The sequence below is a fragment of the Larus michahellis genome, chromosome 3 (assembly GCF_964199755.1).
Source record: "Larus michahellis chromosome 3, bLarMic1.1, whole genome shotgun sequence".
NCBI lineage: Eukaryota > Metazoa > Chordata > Aves > Charadriiformes > Laridae > Larus > Larus michahellis.
The window spans coordinates 37,925,307-37,944,049 of NC_133898.1; the positions used below are offsets into that span (position 1 = coordinate 37,925,307).

General features: G+C 38.4%; 2 protein-coding genes across 6 annotated transcripts in view; both read left to right on the forward strand.

Moving 5' to 3' along the window:
- Positions 1 to 8,958, forward strand: part of KIF6 (kinesin family member 6) — a 179,959-nt gene extending 171,001 nt beyond the window's left edge. For 3 of the 5 annotated variants that reach the window (XR_012586109.1, XM_074579707.1, XM_074579708.1), the window contains one exon: positions 936 to 1,645. Coding sequence is in view for 2 of the 5 variants with exons in the window: in XM_074579707.1 (XP_074435808.1) it covers positions 936 to 952 (17 nt within the window). In the remaining 3 variants the exon portion in view is untranslated. Of the gene's footprint in view, positions 1 to 935; positions 1,646 to 5,662; positions 5,698 to 8,923 lie in introns of those variants that run through there. The other 2 variants (XR_012586107.1, XR_012586108.1) reach the window with 2 other exon arrangements.
- On the forward strand, positions 8,776 to 18,162 carry LOC141740671 (potassium channel, subfamily K, member 16-like). The gene is made up of 5 exons (XM_074579710.1): positions 8,776 to 9,248; positions 13,199 to 13,313; positions 13,857 to 14,023; positions 16,385 to 16,550; positions 17,870 to 18,162. Exons 1-5 carry the CDS (start codon positions 9,036 to 9,038, stop codon positions 18,091 to 18,093), a joined length of 885 nt encoding a protein of 294 aa, XP_074435811.1. The 5' UTR covers positions 8,776 to 9,035; the 3' UTR covers positions 18,094 to 18,162.
- The last annotated feature ends 581 nt before the right edge of the window (positions 18,163 to 18,743 follow it).

Sequence of the window (18,743 nt, forward strand, 5' to 3'; positions counted from 1 at the left end):
GGACTGAATCCTCTGTAGAAGGGGACTGAATCCTCTGAGGAAAAAAGCTATGTGTTACCAGTCTCACACAGAACTTTTTGAAACACGTACAAAATAAACTAGAGAGAAATTATTTGCCCGGAGCTACTAATCCGAGTTAGACAGCTCCATATAGAAGCTAAGTATGCTGAGTCCCGGTCCAGTGCTCTGTTGTCTTCTTCCCAAACTCTCTTCAACTGAGATGTTCAATGAACATTTCTGCATTTGCACGCAACTGTATTCACTCCCTGCCATGATTATTACACTCAGAGCACCCTGCAGGAAACACCATGAGAAAGCATAGCCAAAGTCTGCCAGGCCTAAAAAATGTTAGCGTACTTACTGCTCTTTCCTTTATTGATCCTGACCCTTTCAAACTGTTATATCAGTATCTTAGAAGCAAACTGAGGGCCCCACGTTACATTAGCTGGGAAATTAAAAAAAAAAAAAGTATAAATGTATGCAGAAGCCAACAGAGTGGAAAATACGTTTCATAAACAGAAAGCATGGGAATGCTCAATATCCTTAGTGATGGTAATGCAGGGGAGGGAATGAGAGGTCTCAGAGAAGATTACCTCAGGGTTTGTAGGTCGTTACCATTTGCTTTCTAAACAGAGAGGAATTAGAGCAGGTACATTCACAGGGGCTTGCTAGGGTTGTTAAAGCATTGTAATAACTACATTGGAAAGCTTTTTACAAAAGGCTACTCTGCAAACATAGGCTTTTGTTGCCTTGTTCAGTCGTGAGGTGGAGAAATGAAAATACAGAAGAGCAGATGAATGATTTTTTGGTCTTAAAAGTTTTAAATTAAAAGATTTTTTTTTTCTCCTTTCGTTTGTTTTATGTTTCTGAAATTAATTTTAAAACTAACAACACAACCTGAAATATAGTCTAATATATTCTTTATGTCCTTTCAGGCTTGGGGAACAAATGACATTCCTCTGGAAGTCCACTATTTCCTTTTAGAAATAAAGACCTTTTTTCTTTGCCTTCCTCTTCTGTTTAGAATCAGGTATGGGTACTTTAGATGTACAGATTTAATTATTAAAGATATAGAAGTGATTTGTCTTTGACAGCAAAATCCATTTTTCCAGGGAATGATATTTGAATATTTGCAGTAAGTATCTTCAGCTTGCATTAAGATTAAGCAAAACTAAAACAACCAATCAGGATCCAGAGATGTCTGTGCAAAACCAGTAGTTATCTGGGTTACAAAAATCTATAAAATTTCATTTTAGACCTTTTGCTGATTTTTTTTCCTCCCAATAAATATTAGCTTTCACATCAGATTATGAGAATACTGAGATTGCATTGTAATGTGAAAATAAATTTTTATTAAAAAGTAATTCTAGAGTTCAAAATTTCCCATTTGTTTTTTCATTTGAATACATTAAATGTTGTGCAAAATATACATCCTCCCTGAATATGCAAGTTTCAGAAGAAACAATGACGCTTGATAGGCTTAAAGTAAAACAGGACAAATAGTTGTAAAACACAAATCAGATGTGAAAATTTAAATGCAGTTATATATTATATACAATGTTAGTTCACTATTGATTCGGTACTACTTTATTGCATAATATCCTGTTATGCAACAACTGTTTTACATATCAGAATAAAACGTATCAAAAAATGCAATGCAAAATACAGCCTATTTCTCCGAGATATATGTACTTCCACATTAAAGCCATCATTTTTCATGCTAGTGATAAGTTTATAGTCATGCATTTGGAAGGGTTTGGGTTGTTCACATAAAAATAAAGCAATATATTGGCAGAAGTCACATATCATTCTCAAGGATGTGTATTTCCTTAAGTTGCTGATACTTAATTCTGTGGCAAATTCATAATTATTCAGAAGTACCTGGAGAACTGGTATGTTCAAATCTACAGAAGATATATGTTTAACAAATTAACAAGTAAGATGCAATCAATTAAGAAATATTAGTTAATACCTTTTCCTGCATTTGAATTTTCTGTAAAAGTCAGCACAGCTACCACATAAATTGGTAAGCTTTATGCAGAATTTAGGATTTACAAGGTGAGATAAAAGTCAGTTCTACTGTTGCTTTGGGAAATGAGAGTTCAAGGATTTGGTCAGAGGTGGAAAAATCCACAGGTCTTCCCCCTTTTGTATGTCTGCTTTTTTAAATGTCCTTTTTAAATGTCCTTCTTCTTTTTTAAATGTCCTTCTTCTACTAGAATCTATCTGCCTGTCTTTATTTTTCTTCTTCTTACTTCGTTATATATAAACACTGTATTAAATATACACTGAATTAATGTTTATACAACTTCATTGAGGAGAGCAGGGCCACCATCTTGCTTCCATCCAACCCAGCTAGCTGGAGAAGAAGCAAAGGTTCCAAACCATTTCTGGGTGAAGCCCCTGTCTTTTCTGGTTTTCAGTAAAATCCCCATTATGATGAATATATTTGAAGGTGGCCAAAAGAGAAATACTGGTACAAAAGCTCATCTCTTTTGACATTGAAGCATTTCCAATAGCTTCTGCTACTACTTGATGATTTACATATTCAGTGTTTTGTTCTCAGTTTGTCACCTATCTAATTCACAGAGAGAAAAGGTTACTTGCTCTCCTTTTTCAAAATTTTCTAGCCTTTTTTTGCAATGTTGTCAAATTGGTGTGAAATTCAGTCACTATCAGCAAAGTAATATCTGATTGGCAGAATGTTCTGAGATTAAGAGTATATCAAACACTTAAGAAGAGCTCAGACAAAAATACATCCAATAATAGAAAACTATATAAATATATAAAACCATATAATTAAATATATAGTCTTTCTTGCTTCTTTTGGAAATTTTCGTAATATCATGTGGACATAAAAAATTGCTCATTCAGTACATAGTAGTCTTAAGAAGTAAAATGTACATTTTTTAAAAAAATTGCCTCCACTTTTCAAAGGTTGGCTCTTGGGTTCATAGGAAAATTCAGGTTGTAAAGGACCTCACTAGGTCTCACCTCTTACTCAGAACAGCGTCAGCTTTGAGATCAAACCAAGCTGCTGAGGGCCTTGTTCAGTCTGGTCTTGAAAACCCCCAGGGATGGAGACTGCGTAATCTTTCTAAGCAATCTGTTCCAATGCTTGCCTGTCCCCATCACAAAAAGCTTTTCCTTATGTCCAGCCTGAACTTACCTTTTTTGTCCATTGTCTCTCTTCCTCTCACAAGCCACACTGTCAAAAGCCTGGCTCCATATTCTTGATGGCCTTCTCACAGGTGTTGGAAGGCTACTGGGTTTCTGCTCCAAGTCTTCTTGTCTTCTTAAAAACATTCATTACTTCAAGAAAGTTTAGTTGTCTGCAGGTGAACAAAGTTACTTGTTTCAATGAACTATCTTCGTACAATTTCTAGATTAATTTGAAACAACCCAAGCATTTACCACATTGAAGAAACAATCAAGAGGCCCACATTTATAATAGTCTTGACTACTGCCTAAACCACCTGTAAAACAGTATTTCTAAGCATAGATATTCTCATGGATATCTCAATCCTGTCCATTCACAATGATATCTAGCTGCTGGTTGGTTAAATGTTTGTATAGTAAATACAATTTATTTATTATGTCCAACCAGAATAAATCCAAATATCTTTTTTATGGAGTTTTCTGGGGAAAGTAGCTCTACAGTGCTAGATATCATACATATATTTCCAGGATTAATTTATGCCAGACATTATGGATCATCTCATCTCTTCTTTCAAGGCATTTCCAATCCTTCTGTATAGTTTATTTCAGTAGAAGATAGACATCTGCTGGTCTCCTAGAGCAACATAGCTTCTGGGAGGGTCAGGATATGATCCAGACTTATAAGGCCAAAGGGTCTGTTCTCATTTATGCTGAATCTGCCAAGGATCTGTACACAGTCTGGAACCACACTAGTGAAACCCTTGAGCTCACCGGCTTTTGGCTTGGGCATGTCTCCATTTTCATCACTTCCTGGATACTGCAGATTTCCAGAGAGCTCCAAGGAGAAAATGACGTAACCTTATGTTGAGTTTCTCTTTCTTGGAAGATGGACATGCCTAATTCAATCTCCCTTTTTCACTCCTGCGTTTTTTATGCAAGAAGCTTTGAAGTGGAATAATGAGGTTCACACATGTAACAGTTAAATATATATTGTAATAGCTTCCCAAGAAAAGATTTTATTGTTCTTTCCTGGTTTAATCAATCATAGAATGCAAGTGTTTGATATCAATAGTATAAACTGAGAGCCCTTCAACATAATAAAATGTTAAGACCTTGTAAATGTTGTCTGTACCAAATATCCAGCTAGTGAATACGGATGCCAACAAGATGAAAATCTGGGAATGCCTAGTTACATATAAGATTTTTGGTAGCTCTATATAGAATTTGTTTGTCTTTTCAAAGTCCATTTTTTATAACAACAACAATCGAACTTCTGTTTTTCAATGATTTCATATGAATCACTTTTATTATTGTTTAAATCAATGTTAAATGATCTTTTTCTAATATTTTTTCTGTTTCGCTTCCTGCGATGTTTGCTTTGAAACCTCACCAATAAAGCAAGCAATGTAAACTAGATATTTATAATAGTTACTGTCCATGCCTTGATTTGACACCACCAGAATAAAATTGAAGACTTTTGACTAAAACTTTGTTTTCCCTTTCCTTAAGGGAAGTCTCAGGGGTCACACCTGAGATTTTCTAACGATTGTCGTCTGCTAATTTTTGTGGGCAGCTGAGATGTTCATTTGACACAAAGAGTGAACTAAACAAATACTTGTATTTGTGGGCCAACAGTGGGTTTACCCAAATGCATTTATACAGGTAAAAACCAGAAACAACAAGGTCTACCTCCAATACAATAACTACAGAATTCAAGGAAACTTTTTTCTTTTCATGGAATCTGTGTGAGAAAAATACTACTGAAATCTTGGAACTCTGTAACTTTTATCTGAAAATGCTTCATGTTTTCACCTATGTGAGTGTAAATCAGGAAGTCAAAATGATTGGTTTAAATTTGGAGTGAGAACAAAATTAGACCTAGAAAATTGCCAGATGGCAGTGTCATGCCTGAAGAAATGCAATGTTACTGTTATTTATATTTAACAAGGTTCTAAAATAAATTCCTTAACTCTTCTTTGAAGCACAGGATTTAAAAGTCACTCAAGGAGCAAAACAAATTCAAACCAATTCACTATTTCCATGTACAAAGTGTTCAGGCTGAAATAATGCATGGAAGAATGGGTCCCTGGATCTTTGCATCCAGTTTGTCATCTAGTTCTGTACAGAAACATTTCTTCCAGAAAATCTAGTCCAAAAATTCACTCTTCATCAGAAGTTTGAGGATGACAGGATCAGCCAAGGTATCTTCCAACCATTTAATTACTTATTTTAGAAACAGCTTATTTGTGTCTGTGTAAATTATACTCTTACTGATCACTATGGTATTTTTTCTGGCTTTTGAAATACAGAATGAGGAAACCATGTCAGTTATTTTTGGCCTGTCTTTTACTTAGCATCTGTCCATGTTTAAGAATTGTTAGGGACTGTAACAACAGCAATTGGAGAACCCTGAATCCTTTGATTTGCTCCAGGTAATACATGTAAAGTGATTCATTATCTTGATTGTAGACCAGGATGTCATTTTCGTATCTCTTCTTTCCAGAACGTCTCAGATTTTCTCTGTGAAAAGCTGGATCCTATTGGGTCAGTGACATATTACAACAGCACTGAGGAAGATATGATAAGTGAAGGAATAATCAAGGAGGTCATGTTCAGCTCTGGATTTGAAATATGTTTTGTGGGAATTCATTCCTTAGCTTTGAGACCAAATTCAGTCTTGTGTTTAATATTGGCAAGGAGCACTGGAACAGCAGGACCTCGGAGTAACAGTCAACTTCCAAGTTCGGCTACTCTCAAAAAGTTTTTGCCTTCAGCATTTCTTATTTCTAATGTTTGTGAACTCAGGTTTTGTTTATTTCTTAATCAGAAAAACATTAAAAGAGCAACAAGAGAAGTTAAATTAGACAGTGTGCTTTGTCATCCCATCATCAAAAGGGATCTGCTAGTATTGTTTTTTTGGCATAGTGTATATTATGCCGTTTTACCTGGAAGCCAAATTTTATTTCTGATGTGGTAAGCCATGCTGAGTTCCCTTCTCCAGATTCAGAACTCAAGCAGAAATCATAAGTCTTCAGTTCACTTCCAAATGTATATATTTAAGTTTCTTTTTTCCTGTGGCAAGGCATAACTTCTGTGCTACTGCACGGAATCTTGTTTTCTTTTATTCCTATGTTGCAACCTGACACTAGGGAAAAAAAAAAAACTTTGCAAACAGAATATTTATGATTTCTGTAACTTGAAATAGGCACATATTTCTGTAGCTTTTCCATGGGAGTAAATACAGCAGCATCTTACAACTTACAGACTGTTTTCTTTCACATTCTCAGAGCACACTACTCTGCTCACCACACCTGTATGGAACTGTGCATGTTTGTGAAAATACTTTCTTAAGTGTGTACTTCATGATTTTGTCCTTGCATTTATCTGTAAGGTCACTCAGCCATGAAGTGGTTCATCTCTAACTGCATATTTACTCTGCAGTTTGTGGTGCACATACAATTGATTTTTTTATTTTTTGCCTCTTTCTGCAGAAACCCTGCTTTCTACGTCAGCCCCAGGACACATCACTTATTCCATGTGTCTCTTGAAGCTCTCTCCAGCTGTTTTTTTTATTATCCATTAATTGATTAATTTTTTGTGCTTTTTTGTAAAATGCTTTTCAAATAATACTCGTAGTAAAGATGATCACACCTCCTCTTAAAGTTGATTAGAAATAATTTCACTTGGCCAACTAAATAAGATAAACCTTTAATGTTCAAGTACTTTTAACAGGACTATCAAAAGTATAAAAGTAAACATACCTTGACAGTTTTAGTGACTCAATTCACAAAACCCCCAGAAAATTAAGATCCTAAAAGTAAGCCTAAGCAGACATTTTTTCTTAATGTGTAATTATACTGACAAGTTCGGCAACTGGAACTCTTTGTTGAACTGAACTGAACAGGACAGAAGGGGACATAAGAGAGAATCAGTGCTGTATTTGTTCATTTATAACTTAATTAATAGTTTCATCCTCTTAATTGTGAAACCTACTTCCCTACTGTGGGAATTTGTCTCAGCCCCGCTATGTACCCAGAAAACCAGTAGGGTAGCATTCTCTTGGACTAGTAGACATAGGTCCTATAAACTACAACACGACAAACATCTGGATCTCTCACCAGAGACAGCCCTGCTAGTGTAACAGGCAGTAGTGCAATATCCCAGGCTTGTCTACCCGTAACATTTCACAAGGTATGGAACAACAAGCTATACCTTTTAATTATGGAAATCAGACGCAAGAGAGAAGTTCTTGTTAGATACACTGAAAGTGTTATCCTTAGAACAGACCAAGAGAAGGCCTTCCATCAGTGATAAGTAAATTGGACATCTCAATTGCTTGAGATGAGTTTGCTTCATAATGTTGTTGCAGTGCTTGGTAGTATCAATGACACTATAGCTTCTATCTCCCAAATGTTTCACTTCAACTGAAAAGAAATGTCAAAGCACCAAGGCTGTGAGTCCTTGCGTGTTGCACTTCTCTACTCAATTCTTTCTGTCCCCCAGTCACAGCAACAGAGTGGTCCAAAGTCCAAGATGTTCTTCTGGGAGTTCTCCACAATACTTTTCACTTTTCAGAATGATGAGTGGCCTTCTGCTGCCAGTCAGTCATCCTCTTCCAGGTGGACATGGCTGGCCCTAGGCTAGGACCACAGTTCAAGTGGCAAGTACTGGGATTTCCCAGGTACAGATACGAATGAAACCATTTTTTTCAGTCTTTTTCTCTGAGCACTACCTCTTGTTTGAAGGTAGGTGAAAAAAAAATCTGAATACTAAGCAAAGGACGGATATTTGTATCCAGAACACTTTAATGGGAAGGGAGTTTAATAACAAAATTGCAGCCCTAGCCACATGGCCCTCTTGCTCTCTGTGTGTGTGTGTTTTCTTTCAGAAGCAGTGTGGCATAGATGACACTAGCTATAAAGCTCTTCCTACAGAAAAATATGCAAGCCCAGCTCATTTCCAGTGCATGATAATCATTAAGGCTCCCATGAGTGAACCTCTGATACTTTTTTAGCTAACGATTAACCTTAAGCCCTCCTTCCTCCTTATGCATTTGGATTAAAAGGGCAATACGGAGTTTGAAAGCAGTAGCCATGAGTGGTTCATTCTCTAACTCTATGGACTAAAGAGTGGAGTCAACTGACAAAGAATTTGGAAGCGGCAGGCCAGACAGTGAGGGGACTGATCTTATTAGGGTTAGAAAAGAAAGAGAAGCTCAGTCTTGTGACCAGGCTGAATTCAGGATGTTTATGAGCTTCATCATGCTGCTTTCACTGGTGCCAGCAATGTTTGTATGGTACAGACGGCAGCTATTGACTTTTCCATTTATTCAGCTCCATACTCTTCTTTGTTCTGGGGAGTCTGCTGTAATTAGAGAGTTTATAATCTTTTCTTGTACAGAAGTCTAGTGTTTAGAGTAAGGCTTTACTTGTCAAGACTTTAAGAGTCTGTTCGTGACTCTATATTCGTATGACCCTGGGTAAGTCATTCAGCCACAGTTTTACTTCAGCCTTCCAGCCTGGAAAACGATACGAATCTCAGAGGGCTTGTGTCAAGCTTCATTCATTTGATTGAGGTTTCTGGATAAAAGTTGTTTTAATAGGAGAAAAACACTGTGATTCACATTCTTATTGAGCCGTAAATGCTCTCCCTTTATTTTGGATAGAGAAAAGATGTGAAGGGATAAAATTTGCCTGTTAGTCTCATTTTGTATAGCCCTGATACCCACCCTGATACACATACGTTCTGTTAAAAAATTCTCCAGGGCAGTGGCTGGCAACATGGGTGCGTGATTCCCAGGTGTTCCCGGTAGCACACGTCTTGGGACAGTACCCTATTAAGTATTGGGCAGGGACTGGCAGCACCAGAGCAGCAGCATGCCCCTCCTCAGCGTACACAACCAGCAGATCAGCTGGACTCCGCTGCTGGTACTGGGGTATCTCTTTTACCTCCTTCTGGGTGCTATGGTGTTCCAGCTGCTGGAGAAGCAGGCAGAGACCCATTTTCGGGACCAGTTCCAGATGGAGAAGCTCAAGTTCCTGCAGAACTACACATGCTTGGACAGGCAAGCCCTGGAGCAGTTTGTACAGGTAAGAGGAACGAGGTCATATTATTTTGGCTCAAGCATTATTTCAGTTAGAAGAAATTATACTGTTTTGGCCAAGCGTGTCATAAATCGATCTGCTGTCCATGACATTAAAGGACTAACTGAACAAGAGAAAGGCAGATTTCTCAAGCCCATTCACATACCTCTTTATCTTGGTCTATTGCACTTCTTTCTTTTCCCAGTCATGAACTGCCAAAATATGCAAATCTACTGATGCACCTTCATGCTACCTTGCAATAATTTAAACTTCATGGTTTTCAGCTCCTTCATTAATTATTACATGGCAATTATACGTGGGGGCAAAAACCAAGAACCAAACCTACAAGAAGGAAGTTGCCCTACCATGGTGCTTCACCCAAATCCGTGCAAATTCTGCCCTTGTTTTCTACCCGAAATTGTCTACTGCCTTTGAAGGTGGTCTTGCACTTCAGGCTTCTAAAGAAAAGATATAGTCAACCCTAACGAGCTGTGTTGTCTGTCACTTATAATAAGAGATAAATGTTTCTTGTTCAATATGGGTTGTCAATTAGTGACATCTTCAATTACATTTTAAGCTATTCCTGAAAACAAGGTAGGGATAAATTACAAGACCGTTCTTGGTATTATTATAGAGAAATCCTCTCATTCTCGTATTGCAAGAACTCAACGAAATCATTGAACTATCACTTTCGTCATGCTCCAAACTTATCGAGTTGCAGAGCTGAGTGCCTAAATGGTTTGAACTCTTTCTACCAGGTCATTAAACCTGATAAAAACTCTAAACATGCTGCAAGTTTGCACTGTCCAAGTCAGAGGACTACCATGAAGGTATACGCTTTTGATCAACAAAAAGCCCAGATTCTGTAAATGGATTTAAGCAAACAGTGAAATTCAGATCAGAAAGACAATGTTCCAGTTACTAATACCGTGATATGTTTCTTGTGGAGCATTTGGCATGGGCCAGAAAATGACTAGTGTTTTCAAGAACTTACATGCCTAAAAACATGTCTGTTTTTTTCAGCTTTACCCGTTGGTGATGTTACCTGTCTTTCCCTTAGCTTTGTGGCAATGATGGTAGAGAAGAAAACCCTGATTCTCATTCTAAACCAAATAAGGATACATCATCAGATTGAAAAGTTTAGTTAAATCTCCAGTACCCTAGAAAATTTAGCGAGGGCTCACAGATGTCCAGATTCTCCTCTCTCTGGCTTCAGCAGAGCTTCCTTAGCACTGCTGGGCTACTCACAGAATCACATTTTGCTGCCTCTCTGCTGAATTACATTTCACTTGTAGGCTGTTCCGTACAAAACCGTCTGAGGGCACTAGATTATCATCTACAATGAACCAAGCTTCAAAGTACTTAGACTTAATGGTCCTCAAGGTAAATGTAAGCACAGGTATCCTCTGACTCACCTGTCATTTATAAGACCTCTTAAGAAATTTGTCCAGCACTTACTAATAGTGGGGAATTGAAATCTTTCCATATTAAATCTCCAAAAATAATGCAAGGAAGCAATCATCTATCTGTACTTTTTAACGATATGGTTAAGGAGGCCTATTCATCACGTCAGAAGTTCCAGTCTGAAAACTGACAGTATTCATGCTGTGGTGAGGCACAGCCACTAGACTTGGTCTGCTCAGCTGACAAGTATAAAGTGTCTTGTCTTATTGCCAGTTCTTTAAACCTAAATCCTGGAATGTGAGAGTCAACGTAGGGTTTCCTTTTGTGTATCCATTATCATTAATAATAGAGTTGTTGACTTGATTGTGCATGAAGCAAATTCTTGCCATTCCATGGCCATAAACTGCATGAAACTAAGAATGCCTAGCTGAGAGGTGGCCCTGAGCTGCAGCTCCTAAGTGGAACAGCCTGGAGCTTTGGGAAAGTGCAAATCTAAACTCTGCAATCTAACGTGTCTCTGGTAAACATACTTTGGTCAGCAAATTATGCCATTCTGACAGGATAACTGAGAAGCAGATTCATTGAATAAGGAGGTATCTTTTTTAAGTCCCTATTTTCATTACGTCCGTACTTTTTCAGCCCCAAAGGAACTGATATAAATATTGACGGGGAGGATCAAATCCTTGTCTGTGACCACAAGTAGCTGCAGTGTGCATTGGGAGGGGGACAAGAGCACAAATGGCAGGCAGCTTTTATTCTGTCCACATCCTACTATAGTGTGATGTAGGCTCCATACTCTTACTGTAAATTATAGCACGTTGCTTTTACTTACAGGCTACTTCCGCTCTCAAAGACAACAGCTAATGTTCACCAACCATTCAACAGCTGCTCTGTCCTCACTCCAGCCATAACCGTTACCTGAGGTATAGGCGGAAAGGAGCTAGGAGCCATTATAACTGACCCATATGAACCTGTTTGTTTAGGGATGATTCTCCTGGACACCAGGATGCCATTTCTTTCATGGTGCTGTGCTTAAAAGCAACCATCATACAGAGAAATCTGGCCTTGTCAGACTGTCCGAAGTGTTCAACATTTACCTTACCTTGTTGGCTTTCATGATGTGAATGTAGCTCCTCTGAACTCCTGCGCATTGAAATGGATAGAACTGACAAGTGTTCCTTACAGGGATGAATTAAACCTGTGATTGTTTTAGACATTTCAAAAGACTCGCGCTTCAGTAGCTTCTGTGTGTTCCTTCTAACCAGCAAATAAAATTGTAAACTCTAGATAATTAGGCATGTCAAATTCTTCACATTCTAAGAACAGGCTTTTAATAGATAATATAAAGTTCTTTGTCATACTGAAAAGAAACTCTGCTGGCACTTGAATGATGAGATCACATGAGATCACATGCCTAGCAGCCCTACCTGATGGACTTGACCAATGCTGTAGGATTTTGTACTGAAGGAATAACATTAGCTATTAAACTTAGGACACTCAATCCATCAGCACGGATCAGCTAATATTGCAGAACCTATGCAAAATCAGATACCTTGTAGTGGGTATTTTAATCAAATAAGCAATCCCTCTGGCATTTGAATCAAGAAAGAATGTCTTCTTTGGTCTCATACTCCTGGAACCAAATAAAGCTGAGGTTGCTGTTGAATCCTGTTTGTATTTTGCCTCACACAAAAGTCTCTAGAAAAGATGAACAAGTAATTCCTTCAGTCATTTGGAAAAATGATTAAGGCTGTGATCTGGACGTCAAAATTGGTATGTAACAAAGAAGGAGATTGTTGAAACCCCAGCCACTGAGGAGAAGGTAACCAGTCTCCTTCAGAGAAGTCTTCAGAGAGAGCAAAGGAACACAATCTTAACTAAGGCAGCTAATAAGATATTTGATGCATAAATAGGAGTAGCATTTCTTTTGTACATAATACTTTTGGTCATCTGGTAAGAGCTATGTGGAATAGCAGAGAATATTTCATTAGCTAATATTTCAGACTAGGAGAAGCCTGATATTCATTGAAAATTATTGGGAAGTCATAGCCAAAAATAGTAATTCATCCTCACCAGTACTTACATGACAGAAACAGAAATAAGCATGTTCCCCATGCCCTTCCCCACAGACACAACCACTTATACATGCACAAATTAAAAACTGGAATGAGATGACTAGACTAGGGAAGGAGAGAAGAGGAACTGCCTTTATTTTTTATGGCATAACTTCACTTTCTTTTCCCTGTTTGATTGCTCTGGGGACTCCCTCCACTCCCTTTCCCTTAGCCTTCAACTCGTTATGGAATCTATCCTACTTCAATGGCCAGTTCTCCAGTGACAAGAGTTCAAGTTCCTGGCCAGCTCTATTTCCAAGATTTGCCATGTCAGCACAAAGCCATTTTAGTCAAACTCTACCCTGTTATCTACACTGTTTATTGCTCTGCTTGCTCAAGATGGAAAGCAATATTTACTTCTCTCTTTTTTTCTGACATTCTTCCTGATTTAGTCCAATGGGTTGCTCATCTTTGCTCCTTTGACCTCTTCTGCCTCAGGTCCTCATGGAAGCATGGGAAAAGGGGGTCAACCCAGAAGGAAACTCCACGAATCCAAGTAACTGGGACTTCAGCAACTCCTTCTTTTTTGCAGGAACTGTTGTCACCACTATAGGTGAGGTACTCTCTTTCCTTATAAATTGGGGATTCCTCCAGCTGTCTGTAAGGCCCCCAGAAATGTACATCTGGTGGACAGAATACACCTGCAAGACAATCTTTACTACTGTGACTTACAGTTTTCTATTGGTTTCCAATTATACCTGTTATTATTGTGTGTCGAGCATATTTCACCTGTAAAAAAAAAAAGCTGAATGCCTACTTGGTACATGCAATATGATTTTGTACATGCATAGCACATCTTGAGGTTGCTTTGAAGCACTCGGTTCTACTCACCACAAAATCAGAGACCTATAGAAAATTACAATAGTCTTTAAAAGCAATATCTTTCATGTTAAATTTTCTGTTAGTAGTAGCAAATGCACAGGGCTCTATCATAAGCTCTGGCAATTTGTAGGCAGATTTAGCTGAACAGAAAATCGTAGGTCCTCACGTTCCTGAAGCTTAATGTCATTGAGCTTCCAAGCCTAGAACTTTTCATCATGGCCTGCAGCCTGACTGTAAAGCCTTTTCATGTAACTGTTTTCTTCTTTTTTTCCAGGTTATGGTAACCTGTCCCCAAGCACGGTGGCAGGGCAGATCTTCTGTGTGTTCTATGCCTTATTCGGAGTGCCGCTCAACCTGGCCTTCCTTAATCAGTTGGGGAAAGGTCTTAATGCTCATCTGATTACCTTGGAAAGATGGGTGCAAAAGCCAGGCCGTGCCCAGGTACAGTGTCCCTCTATAATTTATTTCCACTATTTTAAAACTAATTAAAGTTCTCTTCTCAGATAGGTACTGCCACTGCTAGATTGGGTTTCCTTGTGTGTGCCTACATTTTTCTGAACCACAGCAATTACACGGCCTTTTATATCGGAAAATTGATATACTCTATCTACAATAGCTTTAAAGCAATTTGCTTTTGCTTGAGGGACTTTAGATCTGCCTTTTTAAAACCTGATTCAGCAAAACTGTTAAGCAAGCATGGCCCCAATTTTGAGCAGGGTCCCTAAACTCTGGTGACCTTAGCAGAACACATGCACATACACACATTGCTGGATCAAACTCTTATTATCTAGCCTATGCTAGTACCTATCCAAAATCTAGCTCTACACTGTGCAAAGACAATTTATTTTTATTGGCCGTCTAATCTGTCTTGAATTGCCTTCCCTGATTGTGCCAGCAATTTAGCACTTCCTTCCTTTTCTTTTCTTGAAATGTAAATAAATACTCCTTCTCCTTAGTTATAGTTTATTGGTGAGTCATTGAACTAGTCCAGATGTATTGGAATAAGGGAAGCACTGATAACAGAAAATACATGAAGGTCATTTACAACAAAAATAGTGCATGTTTCTGAGTAAAGATTCAATGAGTTGATCCCTTAAGTTAGGGAAAAAGGAGATAAGATATGTTAGATATGTTAAAATATTTCAGAGTTCTGGCACAAGTTTTTTTTCTCTTTTTCATTTGTAAGATCTCTGAGTCACTGCATTCTTTGCCTACACTGGGAAATATTTGCTGGCAAAGCTATAAAGGTACTGTCAAATGCAGACTTGGTTTATATGAGCAAAAAGTTTTTTAGCTGCATTACCTGTCTGTTCCCCAAATATGTGCAGCTCTACCACCTGAAGGATTTTCATGCTAGTATAGCTGCATCTTTTTTTTTTTTTTTTCTTTTCACCCCTGAATTAACACCTCATTTCTGGCAGAACTCCTGTGATCAGACAAAGCTTTGGACATGTATCTGCTTGTTCACTCTGAGAAGCCTCTTCCAGAAAGTTTGTTCATCTCCTTTTATATACAATTTAATCATGCTTTGGGAAATTATTTACAATCAGTTCTTCTTCATTACTGACTTACTGTCCCCGATGTTATAAGTTTGTACCAGAAAGTTCTTAAAAAACAGGGCAAAAAGTAGTATTGTGCATCTCAGTATAAAAATTTATGCAAACTGTATTATCTAATTAAAAGCTATCACACTTCTGGAATGAACTAAATGAGAACAGATACCAACTATAACCATGTCGATCAGTAGTTCTCAAAGTGCTTTGCAAATGAGGTAAGTATTATACAGCTGGAGAAACATGGTACATAATATAGAAGTGATTTGTCAAAGTCACCCGGGAGGCTCATGCCAAGTTTCTCAAGCTCAGCGGACTATTTTATATGTGAGATAATACAGAGAGAGAATAAAAACCCCGATACCTGAACCTTCCACTTTATAAACAGTGGTTTGGCTTTTCATCCAATCACAATAGGTACATGCATAGAAAAGCATACTCTGGTTTGAATGCCCTTGAGGGCATTTTTAAACAATTGCAATGAGTTTGCATCACTAGTCAAAAGTTCACCAGATTGTGTTCCCTGGAAATCCATGAGTTCCTGATCCTCAGTGCTAAAATCCCCTGTCATGACCCATCCACTGACCCATTCTGTGTACCTATCTGTTGCAGCCACATATGCGGTAACTTATGTTCCAGAAGGCAGACGGTTGTACTGAGAGACACAGATCTGCCCTGTGCTGACAGAAAACAGTTCTGCTCTGAATGCTTCAAAGTTAAAAATAAAAGCAGGCAAACTGACTTAATTTAGATTTCATCCAAACATATTTTTGGCTGAGCTCTTGCAAGCCACTTTATAAATCTTTGGAAGCAGTCATAGTGAAGAAAACTTTAATTTGTTCTTGCCAATCTTTGTATCATGAGTTATGCAATAGTTGGTGGTTTTCCTCAAAGACAGGAGCCAATTGATTACGAGAGCATCTCCACTTGAATTGAACTGTGGTTGCCATAATAAGTTTGAAAATATGACTTGAGCATACTTAGAAACTCATTACAAAATGCTTTTAAAAAATCCTCCTTTTTTCCTAATTTTGAGTGGTTTTGTATTCATGATTAGGTACAGTATCTATGTGCGGGGTAAACAGCGAGATCAGCCTGCATTGCATGGAAGCATTGGTTTATCCTTCCTTTTTTGGACATTTTCTCCCAGCTGGAGTGGGCTTGTGATTCAAGAGCAAAACAGGTCCAGCTATTTCCACTAGGCAACTGCTCAGTGCTGTTTAGCTGCCATCTTCCTTTTATCTTTCAGGTGGTTCAAACACTGGCAGTGACCATCTTCCTGACCGCTGGGACCTTGCTTTTTCTAGTGTTCCCACCATTGGTCTTCAGTTACGTAGAAGGCTGGAGCTATGGAGAAGGCTTTTACTTCACCTTCATCACCCTGAGCACCATTGGATTTGGGGACTATGTAGTAGGTAATAAAGAAGGTGAACTGGATTGAGCTTGATTGAAATTAGTTACTCTAGTATAAAGCTAAATACAGAGAGCATAGATATCCATTCCACTATAAATCTGGTACATGAGTGAGCTGAGCCAGATTGGTAATAATGAGCTACTGCATTATACGACACGGGCATTCTTCTCTTGGCAGCTAAGCTGAGAGTCACCAAACTCATTTCACATACGCCACTGAACACCCATTCAACAGCAACTATGTCCAAGCTGGTACAAATATGTTCCATGAGTGACAGGTGGAATATAAATGAAATCTCTTTGTCACTATTAAGCCTTTGAACCACCCTCTCCTAACAGTGATCTGTTTCAGCAAGTGCCTACCATTACTAATAAGAAATCATGTCAAATATGAAATGATCAGTACTTACAACAGGGAGAATGTTACTGACAACCCCAGGACACCTGTGAAAGAAAACAAACCCTATGAGATTACATAGTCTTCAGAGATACAGGCTGAGACATAGTAGTAGAGGCACGTGAGGGGCTATTTTTCCACCCACTTATTTGAAAAAATGCTCTTAACAGATTATGCATAGTGTGTTTATTTGTTAAAAACACTAGGGGCTGGTACTTCACAAGTAGTCTCTCTCCTCTCCTAGAGGTCATAAGTATGTCCCAAAAGGAGATAAAAACCCATACCATGCTGAATCTGGGCACCGTGGAGTTTCATCATGACCTGGATGACAGAAACTAAATGGATGGCTGCAGTGCAGTCCTGTGCGTCAGCTGCGCCGATTGTCCATGCTGTGGAAATATCAAACCAGGGATTAAGATTCCCATAACCACTTACTTAAAATGGCTTCATTTCCCATATAATATTCTCCAGGTGATTCTGAATCCTGGTTACTGAGGTATATCACCCTACAAAAATCAATCACCATATCACTGAGGTAGTAAACCATATCTTTCAAAATCATCTACAATCCCCTGTGTGTCTCTTGAGTAAAATATGGCTAATATGATTTAACATTGAGTTTCCAAGATGAACTTTTTCTTTGTCAGTGGAATACTTGATTTTGTGCATCCCTGTTTAACATTAGACATGGATATTTTTATTATATAGCCTCAGCTTCAGAGATTTGATGCCAACTGTCCTAAGCTTAACCCGAGAGTTGGAACACAGGAAAAAAAAAAAAAAAGAATGCTCATAGATCAGATCAGACAAACTTGTTAAACATCATACACTTTTTCAGGGGGTGGGGACGGTGTATGAGTATGTATATCGTCTGGCAGACTGAAGCTGTCAAGATTAATAGGCAAAGTTTCCTGGATTTTTCAGGCACAAACCCCAACAAGCACTATATCCCAGTGTACAGGAGCCTAACTGCGATTTGGATTGTTTTTGGCTTGGCCTGGCTGGCTCTGGTCTTCAATGTGGGAGCTGACTTGATGGAAAAATTCCTTCAGCTAAAGTGGCACAAGCCTGACTTAAGCTTGGCAGAAGGAGCCACAATCAAACTGGAAGATGAACCGGAGCAGCCTAGAATCCACATCCCCAGCTGAGCAAGGTACACAGAAAGCAGTCTTGAAAGCATATCATTCATCTATATCTCACACTAAGCAAGCCCTGTGGATAAAGGACTAAACCCCAGGTTGTGGACTGTTTCCTAAGGGGGAAATGTTTCAGATGCACTGCAGCTTCCACTCACTGTGTAGGCATCAGCCAATGAGAACCTCCAAAGAAATAGCACACGTGGCAAAACTACTGTCCCAGGATTCATTTTCCACTTCTCATTCAACAAAGGCAACTTCCCGTGAAGTAATCTATTATTATCCTTTCTCTTTCTCCAGTGGAATTCAGTTCTTACGGTCACTCATTTTCAAAAAATCCAGAGTGACTGCCTCCCAGCTCCAATGAGAAGTCAGGTCACCAAGAATCTCAAGTAGAAAAAGTCAGGTACAGAAATCTTTCTTCATTTCCAATCAGAAGACAAACAAAACCACAGAGGAATATCGACATTAATGACCACGTGCTTAATGACATCCATCCAACTAAGATTAGCTTGATATTGTATGAAATTAGCAACTTTCATATAAAATGATAACATTTCTTTAGTTCCTGCACTAAAATGCTTCTCTCTCAAATTGTGCGCAAATTATGTGTCTATCCAGCGCTGCTTGGACTGTTACAATTCATTTCAGAGCAAACCGAC